A 13,076-nucleotide genomic window follows, 5' to 3' on the forward strand; every position below is an offset into this window, starting at 1 on the left:
CCTCCTTCAAAAATTACAGCGAAATACTTTTATAACCAATAGGAGGAAATATTTTTTCAATAAGAGAATAATAGTTAAGCTCTGGAATGTGTTCTCAGATTGGAATCCACTGTCTACTGGCCCCAATTGTATGAGTATTTATCCATTCTGCATTACAGTGCTCCCCCAGTCATTCGCTTTGAAAGCAGCTCCTGATTGGTGAGGCCCGACTTTAGTACAGGAAGAGGCGGTCAGAGCACACCGCGAGTGATTTCCTTCACTCGCCAGCGCTCTGGCTGTTCTCTCCTGCTTCTCCGGCTGCCCTCTCCTGTCTCCTCCCGCTAAAAACCGTATTCGCGGTTTTTTAGCATTTGCGGGGGTTCCTAGAATGGAACCCCCACGAATATTGGGGGAGTACTGTATTTAGAACAAAAAGAAGAGATGCTTATGCCTGTGCATTTTAATGTAGCTGGTTTTAAGAAAGGTTTGGATAATATCCTGCAGGAAAAGACCATTGTCTGTTAATGAGCAAGGCATGTGGGAAGCCACTGCTTGCCCTGGACCGGTAGCATGGAATGTTGCTACTCTTTGGGTTTTAGCCAGGTACTAGTGACCTGGATTGGCCACCATGAGGACGGACTACTGGGCAAGCTGGACCATTGGTCTGACCCAGTAAGGCTATGTTAGATTTGATTTTGAGGACCTTAGTGGTCTGGTAGGTTTGTGGATCTGTTTGGTGCCTGGTATTCAATAGTTATATATTAATAGCTATCAGTGACTTGCCAGAAAAGATATCACGGGCAGTGTGTCTGGGAGGGAATGCATGGATGGGAGAACATCGCAGGGGAGAAGACATAGGCATCCTGGGACTGTCTGCCAAGTCTCTTCCCTGAAGAAACCCTTTCTGGAAACGTCAATCGCTCCTCCTAAACTTACTTGCTCCACTTCATCACTGACGCTGAAACCGTGGATTGAAGACAAAGTTTTATTTTATTTTTCTTTCCAGCTTATGATTTATCTTTAATCTTATCTATTGTTTTGCCTTTTGTCTTTGTTTTGTTCTATTTCTATCATTTAAATTTCTCCAGAATTCTACTGTTCAACGGCTCCCCCTTCTGCTTCTATTCCTTTCTCTCCTCTCTTCTACCTTCCAAAGTATTTAGATCAATGCTGTCTTGTTAAAATGTTTATTTTATTTTTATTTTTCCTCTAACTCTACTTTTCACTTCTCTATTACCCTCCAGGTACTTTAGTTAGATTGTGAGCCTTCGGGACAGTAAGGGAATTTTTCAAGTACCTTTCTTATTTCTAATCTTAATGTATATTTTCTGTAAACCGCTTAGAACCTAACGGATGTAGCGGTATATAAGAAATAAATTACATTACATTACATTTAAAAGCACCATTCTTATGAATAAAAAGACCCTCCCACCCCGCAGGAAAAGGAAGATTAGACCACATTCTTTTCACGTCTTTGCAGAGAAATGTATAAGTCAATATGCAGTCTTGTTTCCTTTATAACTTCTTTTCCTTGTGTTTATTTTGTGATGTAATCCAGTAGTCATTGTTTTACTGTAGGCTCTGCATTTTTTACAGAGCTTTAAACTATAGTGATTTTATAGCATAAGCACGAAAAGTTCCTCTTCAAATTGCCCACAGCTATTTCCCAGGGAACTAAATCGTCTGTTCTTGGAATCTACACATTGCAACCAAATGATACAATATGAAGCAGCCATTTGAAGCATTTTGTATAATTAAATTCGTAATGACAACCAGATGGTGATCCAAGGAGACGCTGGTTGCAGGGTGAAGCTACAAGGATAAAGGGATTAATGAAATCGTAAAACAAACAAAAGACAGGAAGCATCATTTTTAATGCAATGCCTGCAGATAAGTGTCTTACCCTTATCAACCGGATGTTGTGAAAATTGCCCACCTTCAACAAGAACATAAGAACATAAGCAGTGCCTCCGCCGGGTCAGACCACAGGTCCATCCCGCCCAGCAGTCCGCTCCCGCGGCAGCCCAAACAGGTCACGACCTGTCAGAATCATCAGAAGGGGCTCCCTTGCCACCTTGGCTTCCCATTTAAGTCCTGCCTTCCTATCGAAGCCCTAGCCCTCCGGTCTTTCACATGCACGACCTGGCTGGTTTTTACTCATTACCTGGTTAACTTTCTATACTTGTGTTACATCCCAGCTCCTCCTTCAGTATCCCATGATCCCTTTATCCCTCAGGAATCCGTCCAATCCCTGTTTGAATCCCTGGATAATGCATTGAGAAGTAGAATTCACAAGTGCATATTGTGGCGGGGAATAGGGTGCCAATATGCTGTCCTGACCCACATTCACAGCTTCCAGCTGAGCGGTTCACTGGAATGGCTAAGCAAGCCTCTCCCACAGTAAAGCACTGCAAACTGGTTTTGCGATTGGAAGGTTTAATGAATCTAGCCCTATCCCCTTTCACCCTCATCCTACACCTCCTCATTCCAGAGCTTCTTCTCATTGCAGCTAAAAGTAACCCATTTGCTGTAAGCCACATTGATGGTGGACTATTTTCAGACAGTCCGTTTACCTTAGTAAAATAAGTTTTATCCAGAGAAATTGTTTAGTTTGGATTAATGTATTACAATTGATATGATGTGGTTAGCAATAAAATAATAAAAGAATAGAACAAGTAAGCACAGAAAGAATGTAAATAAGCGTGAAGAAAAGAGATCCAAGCAGGCCCCCACCATTCCACAATTGTTTTCTGCTGCATCCTTGAAAGCAAGACCAAGGAGGCAAGTTGTCGGGCCCAGTGTGATGGCATTGAGCTACAAAGGGTTGGGGCTAGGTAGAAAACAATGGATAAATTCAAAACAAGCCCTAGAGAGAGAGAGACAAACTAGAAAGGAAAACGGGTACAAGTGGATCAATTTTTCACTCTGTCAAAAATTACAAAGACTAGGGGGCCACTCGATGAAACTGCAGGGAAATACTTTTAAAACCAATAGGAGGCAATATTTTTTTCATTCAGAGAATAGTTAAGCGCTGGAATGCGTTGCCAGAGGTTGTGGTAAAAGCGGATAGCGTAGCTGGTTTTAAGAAAGGTTTGGACAATTTCCTGGAGGAAAAGTCCTTAGTCTTTTATTAAGACATGGGGGAAAGCCTTTGCTTGCCCTGGATTGGTAGCATGGGATGATGCTACTCTTTTGGGTTTTGGCCAGGTACTAGTGACTTGGATTTGCCACCGTGAGAACAGACTACTGGGCTTGATGAACCATTGGTCTGACCCAGTAAGGCTATTCTTATGAGATTGGTCTATAAATACCTGAACTCTAATGCATCTTTTTTCTCCAAACAACAGTTTATTACCTACAAAGGACATTTTGCAATTGTTATTAAACTGCATTGATGTCATGATTAATTGATTTTCTCTCTTTCCTATCTCTATCTGCAGCCAGTGCTGCTATTATCCTGAATCAAATCGTGCTCCACCGTGACAGGTTGCTCCTGGTTGCTCTGTCTCAGATGTGGTGTTGCTCCTGCCCTGAACCAGCATGCTGCTAATTCTTCCTCTGCCACTGCCCCTGCCCCATTTCCATCTCAGCTCCCAGTATCTTATCTGCTTGACCACATTATGGTGAATTTTCCGCTTTACCACAGCTGAGGTTGCACCTGCATTCCTGCTGGCTCTGCCCTAAGTGCTGGTGCTCTTTACAGACCTACCTAGCTTGTACCTGGAACTTTTAAAAATCTGGTGCTGGAGAGAGATAGTAGCATTCGGTGCACACAGAAATGAGTGGAAGACTGACATACCCTTGCTTGATACAGTTCATGTTGTGCTAATATTTGTTAGACAGAGACTTTTGCCAGTTCCTGTAGAAGTAGAAAGATGGCTGGTCAGTGATATCATCAAAGTTGAATTAAAAATGAAAAAAGTAAATGTTCAAAAAGCTGAAGTGAGATTCTCTGTCCTAATTCTGAGGAGGCTGCTCAAATCATTAGGCTATTCCTTCAAATGGATTAGAGAATGACACGGTGACAAAATTCATCACCGTTCCCGTCCCCACGGATAACCGCGGGAAACCATCTTCATGTCATTCTTTAAGGAGAGAGGGAAGAATCAGAGTATGAATGGCTACAACCACTGACCTGCAAGCTTTGCTTTGAAGAATGCTGGTGTAGAAGGACTGAGGTTGAAATAGACACTAGAAAATGACATGGGATTATTTCCCGCAGTTATCCGTGGGGACGGGAACGGTGATGAATTTTGTCACCGTGTCATTCTCTAAAATGTATGTCATTCTCTAAAATGTATGTCATTCTCTAAAGTGTTGCCATTTTATTATATGGATGTTCCCCTGCTGCCACCAAGATGTCCCTCGTTTTGCCCTATTCATAATTTGTCACAAAAAGGAAGTAGAGTCGAACAAAGTACTTCCAAGTAGGAGCAAAAGATTCCAAAGAGAAAGTCTGTTTGACTTTGTTAATAAATTTACCTCTGAGGAATCCTTTGTTCCTGCTCGGAAGTCCTTTTGTTCGACCCTACTTCCTGTTTGTGACTTTTGTTTCATGGGGCTTTCCTTCAGACTGTGCTACAGTGACCTATTCATAATTTGGACATTTCAGCTTGTAAAATGGATGTTCAGGCTGGACATAGCCAGCAGTTGGATGTCCATTTCTCAGATGTTTTAGAACAGACTATATGTCAGCAAATCTTGTTCTAAAATACACGAGACAAGGACATCCTTTCTAAAATTCTGCTTACACTCAGTAAACCTTTTAAATGTTTTGGAGCTTTTTTTTTTTTTTTTACAGATAAATGTTATAAAGAATTCCCAGAAGCAATGTGCATCGTAACCTAGATGATGTTGAGAAGATGGCCATTGTTTTCTTTTTAAAATCTCTTTAGTGGTTTGGTTTGTGTACTGGTAGAAACAGATGAAAAATCAGCAGAACTGGTACACTCTCGCAATATAACACAAGCACAAGTGCAGTACATCCTTAAACTATTGTTCTCAAAAAGTGTTCTGACTTTGCAGAACTGGTATTTCTGAGGTATCTACAAGGGGCTGCTGAAAAGTTCTCAGCCCAACCAACAAAGTTGGGGCAGTCTCCATCGAGGGCTATATGCTTGATCCAATGATTTTCCACTGTTTTCATTCCATCAGAAAAATATGGAACGAAAAAAAGTGGAAAATCGCTGAACTACGTGTATAGCCCTCGGTGGAGACTGCCCCAGCTTTGTTGGTCGGGCTGAAACCTTTTCAGCGGCCTCTTGTAATACAGGTAAGCATTACTCTGAGAAAATGAAAGAGAATTCATTTTCCCACTCTAATACTGCTGGGTCTCATCTGCTTAGTATAGTGAGAAGAATGAATCTGTCTCCTTTAGGAATCAGTCAATGATAATTGATTCATTGTGACAATCCAGTCCTGAGGTCCCATCTTGTCAAATCAATTAATGGACAGCCTCTCAGCATGACCAGTAGTGACATTTTTCATCTGCAGGTTTTGCCGGAGACTGACTTTTTTTTTCTGTCAGCTGCAGACTTTAATTGTGTGGTAGTAGTACATTGCTTTAAATGGCCCAGGTTTGATCAATGGTCTTTAAGGCTTCTCCGTAAGAGTACTTATAGTTTGCAGCTTTTGTTAGTGGCAAATTCTTTCATTTAATAGCATGGCACTCTGAATTCTTCAGAAACATTAGTATCATGAGAGTCCTTTTTATCATCGGACAACATTGCCCTCTTGCTCAGACTGTAAAATGCCTCCAGAAGCTTAACCTCAGATTAGTATCTGCTGTATTTTAGTATCTGCCCAATAGCATTCTCAATAAACATAGATGACATACAGTAAAATTTCATAATAAAGCTTTCACTGCTTGACTCATCTGAGGCCCCGGAGAATGGTTATAGAGGATGCGAATGCACACTGACTGACATTATTAATGATGATGAACACATGCAGTGTTCTTAAAGGTGAGTGAGGGGTTAATGGGGAGCACAACATAGAATTCAAGAACAAGCTGGCGAGTTGCTATGTATCTCTGAGGGTTACAGAGTGCTTGGCATCACTTCACTAGCTTCCTTATCCTGCTGTCAGCTGAGATCAGGTTGCAAGAAGGCAGTGTCGTACCAAGGGGGGGGGGAGGTCCGCCCCGGGTGCAGCCTTAGTGGGGTGCACAGCCGGACAGGTCTGGAAAATTCTACGGGCCGATCAGCCTACCTCTCCCTGATGTCAATTCTGCCGTTGGAGAGGAAGTTCGGGCCAGCCAATCGCTGCCTAGCTAGGCGGAACTTCCTCTCCAACGGCAGAATTGACGTCGGGGAGAGGAATGCTGGTCGGCCCGACGCAGGGAAGGAGAGCTTGGGGCAGCAACGGCTTTGGGGCATGTAACCCAATGGCGGTGACTTGAGGGGCTGTTCCCCGATGGTGGCGGCAATGGCTTGGGGGAGGGCAGGGAGAAAGAAAGAAAGGGGGCAGGAAGGGAGACAGAAGGAAAGAAGGGAAACAGAGAAAAAGAAAGGGGGCATGAAGAGAGAAAAAAGAAAGGGAGGCAGGGAGAAAGAAAGGGCAGGGAGAGAGGAAGAAAAAGTTAGGGGAGGGAATGAGGTCTGGAGGAGAGGAAGCATACAGGCTGAAAGAAGGGAAGAAACATTGGATGCACAGTCAGAAGAAGATAGTGCAGCCAGAGACTCATGAAATCACCAGACAACAAGGTAGAAAAAATGATTTTATTTTAAATTTAGTGATCAAAATGTGTCTGAATTTGTATCTGCTGTCTATATTTTACACTATGGCCCCCCTTTTACTAAACCACAATAGCGGTTTTTAGCGCAGGAGGCCTATGAGCGTCGAGAGCAGCCCTGGGCATTTAGCGCAGCTCCCTGCGCTAAAAACTGCTATTGTATTTTAGTAAAAAGGGATGGGGGGGGGGTATTTGTCTATTTTTGTATGGTTGTTACTGAGGTGACAGTGCATAGAGTCATCTGCCTTGACCTCTTTGAAAAAACCCCAGAATAGGAATAATTATTAACATTTTCTCAGCATACAGTGTGCTATGTGTTTTTTAAAAAGTTTTATTGTTGACAGATCATTTTGACTTGGTCATTTTAAAAGTAGCTCGCAAGCCCAAAAAGTGTGGGCATCCCTGAGCTAGAGCGTTAAGGCTGCATGTTTCTGCCGTAAAGGTCGTCTCTGACGCAACCGGAAGTTGCATCGGAGACGACCTTTACGGCAGCCATATGCAACTACAACGCTCCGGCTGCTGTAAGAAAGCAGTTTAGACATCGCCGGCCACAGGGCAGGGAGGTTTGTCGGACTGGGCCGGGGGGGGAGGGGGGAGAAAGTGCCACGAAGGTAAGGGGCAGGGAGGGAGAAAGGGAGAAAAGGTGGGGTAGAGAGGAAAACAGGGTAAAACAGAGGTAGGGGGAGAAAGATGCTGAAAGCACATGGGGAAGACAGAGTGGGAAGAAGATACTGAATGGAAATGGGGAACAGAGAGTGGGGAGAAGATGCTGAAGGGAAATGAGGAACAGAGAGTGGGGAGAAGATGCTGCAGGAAAATGGAGAAGAGAGAGTTGGGAGAAGACGCTGGCAGGGAAGAAGACAGAGATGCCAGACTATGGGAGGAGCGGAGGGAAGAAGATGGGTGCCAGACCAATTTGGAAGGAGGGAGAAAGGGAGAGGCACAGTAACAGAGCAAATGGAAGATACAGAGAGAAGAGAGACAGTGGATGGAAGGAAGAGAGTAATAAGAAGATGAGGAAAGCAGAAACCAGAGAAGACAAAGGTAGAACAAAAATTTTCTATTTATTTATTGCTTTAGGAGACATATGTCACTGTTTCTGTGGTGTTGCATTATATGCAGAGTCCAGCTTCTTGCTGGTTCAATTTAACCTTTGTCTATGTATTTCTATTTTATCCCCCCTTTTACAAAACTGTGGAGCATTTTTTAGCACCAGCCGTGGTGGTAGCAGCTCTGATGCTCAGAATTCTATGAGCGTCAGAGCTGTTACCACTGTGGCTAAAATCCACACTACAGTTTTGTAAAAAGGGGAGGGGTTAGTTTATGATGACATATTCCATAGTAGGCGAAGGTGTTTTCTGTGTGTTCGAAAGACATGGTTTTCTGTTAGGATTGCCGGTGTAGGATTGATCTGTACTAGTCTGGCTTGTTTAGTTTTGCAATGGGTGTATTGATGTTGTACTGCTCACTGCAGTATGTAAGATGCTGCCTTTTCCTAGGTATTCATGTGTGACATGTGGCTTGTTACTAAAAATCATGTTTTTCGTACAGATGGGGGGGTGCCAAAAAATTATGGGCCCCGGGTGTCACATATGCTAGGTACGCCACTGCAAGAAGGGAATCAGGAAATTTGGAAAGGAAGAAAGGCCATAGAGGGCACCTAGGAACAGAGAGCAGAGGAATTGTTAGGTACTTAGAAGAAGCAGGGTTCAGCCACTTAACCCCCACCTAAGATCTAATTGCTAAAGCACTGATCCCAACAATTATCATACATCAGTGATATGGGGAGTGTGTGGTGCAGTGGTTAGAGTTATAACCTCAGCACCCTGAGGTTGAGAGTTCAAATCTCACACTGTTCCTAGTGACCCTGGGTAAGTCACTTAAGCCCACAAAAATATCTCCCTTATATTCAATTTCCAAATTCTTAATTAGAAATAGTGATGAAGTTTTCTCATATCAGACTTATCTTCACTAATCATACATTTAAAGTTCTTTATAGAGGAGAAGCTTCTATAAAGCACTGGTCAATTGTTCAGTTACAACCTCTCTTTGCAGATACAACTTTAAGGGTAGCATACAGTTGCCAACGAAACCTTAAAGAAATATTATGTCTATCTGACACTGCCATTAGAATCAATTCAACAAAGGTGCATGGGAGACATATAAAATGTGGTAAATGTAAGACCTGTGAGACTACAGTAGAAGTATTAGGTCACTTTCTCCATCCTCTATGTGCATGCACTGCTTTTAATGCATATTCATTGGGGAAATCCTGAAAACCCGACTGGATTGCGGACCTCAAGGAGGGGACTTTGAGACCCCTGTTATAGTCTGTCCATGTTTGAAATTATATATAGGACAGACCACTCGATCTTTTCGGACCAGGATTGGGGAACATTGGAGTAGCTTGGCATGTAGAAGACTTGAGGAACCTTTGGTCCAACATTATTTGTCAGCGAATCATTTCTGCACAGAATTTCAGTGTATGGTCCTGGATCATGTGCCACTTACAACAAGAGGAGGAGACAGGCAGGGGGATCCTCATACAGATCCTCATACAGAAAGAACAGGAATGGATTTTCTGTTTGGACACTGAAGAGCCCAAAGGACTAAATGCTAAAGTAGAGTGGCACATGTTTCTTTGACTTTGAAATGAACAACTTTATGGCTAATGACATTTTAACACAGTGATCATCAGTTTCCTATTCAAAGAATAGTTGGTGCAAGCCCATTCAGACTAATGGATGATGCAATTAGGCTCCTCCCATGTGATGTCACATGTTAGTAGTATAAAACTGGGCAGTTCAAAGTGGTGGCCATCTTTGCCATTTTGAGCATTCATACATTTGCCGAGTAAGTAGAAGTACGGAGAGGAGTATTCTGGCATTGGTCTTACTCTAATAGCGCTGTTTTTTGCATTATCTTCACAGGAATCCACTGCCCTGACGCAGCTATACAGCGAAACGCCAGCTAGCTTTACGTCGGCAGGAACGGACCGAAGCAAAGAAAACAGAAGCTGAGAGATATAAGAACTCATAAGAACTTCCTGCCTAATTGAAGCTAAGTTCATTATCAGTTTTTTAAGAGTTTTTTGATATATATCATCTTAAAATTAGGCAGGAGGGGGAGAGTGCCGATGAGGTTAGTTCCCTATCTAGTGCTGTTGTATAGTTAATCACTGGCAACGCACGGGGATCTAAGGCTTCTCCTCTATAAAGAACTTTAAATGTGTGATTAGTGGAGATAAGTCTGATAGGAGAAAACTTTCATTACTGTTTCTAATTAAGAATTTGGAAATTGAATATAAGGGAGGTATTTTTGTGGATTTATGATTGATCTCTCTTCATCTTAAATACATTGTTTTTAAGTCACTTAAGCCCCCATTGCTCCAGGTACATTAGATAGAGTGTGAGCCCACCAGTACAGGTAGGGAAAATGCTTGAGTACCTGAAAGTAAGCCACTTAGGATATAAGTATCATATAAATACAAAAATAAATAATATCAGCACAGCTTCCCTCCTCTGCCAGGCACATTATATAATTATACAAAACCCTGAAAAATGCACTTAAAGCCTATAGCATACCATAACAGTATTAACTGCCAGAACTTACACTGCAATAATCCTACTTATGAAAAGGCAATACAACAAATATTACACCAGGACCTAGAAGATTAGTATTTTAGGTTTCATTTCAGAACATTAGATCAGATTAGGGCACAGAGAGCAGTTAAGGAAAGTCTTGTTTAGTGTTTAACTCCCACACTTCTCTCCCCTGTTCCCACCCTTCCCTCTGATTTATAGAGGAGATTGAGAGGGGACATAATTGAAACATTCAAGATACTGAAGGGGATAGACTTAGTAGATAAGGACAGATTGTTCACCCTCTCCAAGGTAGGGAGAATGAGAGGGCACTCTCTAAAGTTGAAAGGAGATAGATTCCGGATGAACGTAAGGAAGTTCTTCTTCACCCAGAGAGTGGTGGAAAACTGGAACGCTCTTCCAGAGTCTGTCGTAGGGGAGAGCACCCTCCAGGGATTCAAGACAGGGTTGGACAGGTTCCTGCTGAACAAGAAGTGCGCTGTTAGGGCTAGTCTCAGTTAGGGTACTGGTCTTTGACCTGGGGGCTGCTGCGTGAGCGGACTGCTGGGCATGATGGACCACTGGTCTGACCCAGCAGTGGCAATTCTTATGTTCCTTGAACCAATTAGAAGGCTACAAACATAATTAGCTAGTAATTAGTTCTTAAGATATTGTCTGAGATCCCTAGAGGGTAACCTACCAATTATAACATTGCAAAATAATAAAAATTAAACACTACCATAACCTAACATATAACTAGCAATCTTAGGAGAACTACATATTCCAACTCCCATTGCAACTTAAGAAAGAAATCACCAATATTAAGATGCAGCAGCAAGATTGGGGCTATCCAGTCCTTTTGCACTGAGTATCACGTTTGATTATCTCCCAGTTAGTGAGAGGTCTTATGTGTGTGCTCAATGTAAAGAGCTCCTAGCACTCAGGGAACAGGTCCGATCTCTTGAGGCTAGAGTAGCAGACTTGGAGGAGCTAAGGGAGAGAGAGAGGTACATAGAGGAGACCTATAGGGACATTGTAGGAAAGTCCCATCTCCAATCTGGCAGCTTCTTTACTGCCTTGGAGGAGGGACGTTTTCTTAAAGAAGAGCATCACCCTGGTGAAGTAGGAGGCAACCCTTTAGCCAGGACCTGCCCATCAGGGAATGCAATGTCCTCTTGCACCGAGGATGTGTCTCCAGGGGCTTCTGCCCAAGAGGGAAGGGATAGGATAGCCATTATTGGGGAAGATTTGAACATTAGGCACGTAGATAGCTAGGTGGTTGGTGGACGTGAGGATTGCTTGGTTACTTACCTGCCTGGTGCAAAGGTGGTGGACCTCACATGTCATTTAGATAAGATTTTAGACAATGCTGGGGAGGAACCTGCTGTCTTGGTACTAGAGAGTTGCACGGGGACAGAAATCCCACCCGTCCCCGCCAAAGTCCCACCCGTCCCCGTGAGGAATCCCCTTCGCCCCCACCCGTCCCCACAAGGAATCCCCTCCGTCCTCACCCGTCCCCGCAATGAATCCCCTCCGTCCCCACCCGTCCCTATAAACTACAGAAATAGTTATTTCATTTAATTATGCTACTGAATTAAAGGCTCTGGTAGAAACCCATTTACAAATAAGCAAAAAGACTTTATTAATTTGAAAATATTAATTGGGAAGAATACCTACTTTGTAAATGGGTTTCTACCAGAGCCTCTAATGTTTATAAATTTTTATTCACACAACTAATATACTACTTTATCCTAAAGAAAAAAAAAAAAAAAGAAATAGAATTTTTTTCCCTTCCTTTTTTGCCTGGTTTCTGCTTTCCTCATGTTCTCATTCAATTCCTTCCATCCACTGTCTCTCTTCTCTCTGCGTCTTCCATTTGCTCTGTTACTGTGCCTCCCTTTCTCCCCCCTTCCAAATTAGTCTGGCACCCATCTTCTTCCCTCCGCTCTCCCCATAGTCTGGCATCTCTGTCTTCTTCCCTGCTAGCGTCTTCTCCCCACTCTCTCTTCCCCATTTCCTTTCAGCGTCCTTCTCCCCCCTCTGTCTTCCCCATATCCTGTCAGCGTCCTTTTCCCCCTCTGTCTTCCCCATGTCCTGTCAGCGTCCTTCTCCCCTCTCTGTCTTCCCCATGTCCTGTCAGCGTCCTTCTCCCCTCTCTGTCTTCCCCATGTCCTGTCAGCGTCCTTCTCCCCTCTCTGTCTTCCCCATGTCCTGTCAGCGTCCTTCTCCCCTCTCTGTCTTCCCCATGTCCTGTCAGCGTCCTTCTCCCCCCTCTGTCTTCCCCATGTCCTGTCAGCGTCCTTCTCCCCCCTCTGTCTTCCCCATGTCCTGTTAGCGTCCTTCTCCCCCCTCTGTCTTCCCCATGTCCTGTCAGCGTCCTTCTCCCCCCTCTGTCTTCCCCATGTCCTGTCAGCGTCCTTCTCCCCCCTCTGTCTTCCCCATGTCCTGTCAGCGTCCTTCTCCCCCCTCTGTCTTCCCCATGTCCTGTCAGCGTCCTTCTCCCCCCCCCGTCTTCCCCATGTCCTGTCAGCGTCCTTCTCCCCCCCCCCGTCTTCCCCATGTCCTGTCAGCGTCCTTCTCCCCCCCGTCTTCCCCATGTCCTTTCAGCGTCCTTCTCCACTCCTCAGTTTTACCTTAAGTGCCTTTTCCTCTCCACTCCACCTTTCCTCCCTTTCTCCCTCCCTGCCCCTTACCTTTGTGGCGCTTACCCGCCCGACTGACAACAGAACAGGCCCGGTCCAACAAACCTCCCTGCCCTGTAGCCACAAATCTAAATTACCTTC

At 43.9% G+C, this 13,076-nt stretch overlaps 1 protein-coding gene across 1 annotated transcript in view; it reads left to right on the forward strand.

Annotated features, from left to right (window-relative positions):
* The window catches only part of EGF (epidermal growth factor), a 163,300-nt gene extending 152,719 nt beyond the window's left edge, over nucleotides 1-10,581 (forward strand). The window contains exon 22 of the mRNA XM_033955436.1: nucleotides 9,643-10,581. Within this exon, the coding sequence (XP_033811327.1) occupies nucleotides 9,643-9,686 (44 nt within the window). The 3' untranslated portion in view covers nucleotides 9,687-10,581. The remainder of the gene's footprint in view (nucleotides 1-9,642) is intronic.
* The last annotated feature ends 2,495 nt before the right edge of the window (nucleotides 10,582-13,076 follow it).

This window comes from Geotrypetes seraphini, chromosome 1 (genome assembly GCF_902459505.1).
Source record: "Geotrypetes seraphini chromosome 1, aGeoSer1.1, whole genome shotgun sequence".
Lineage (NCBI taxonomy): Eukaryota > Metazoa > Chordata > Amphibia > Gymnophiona > Dermophiidae > Geotrypetes > Geotrypetes seraphini.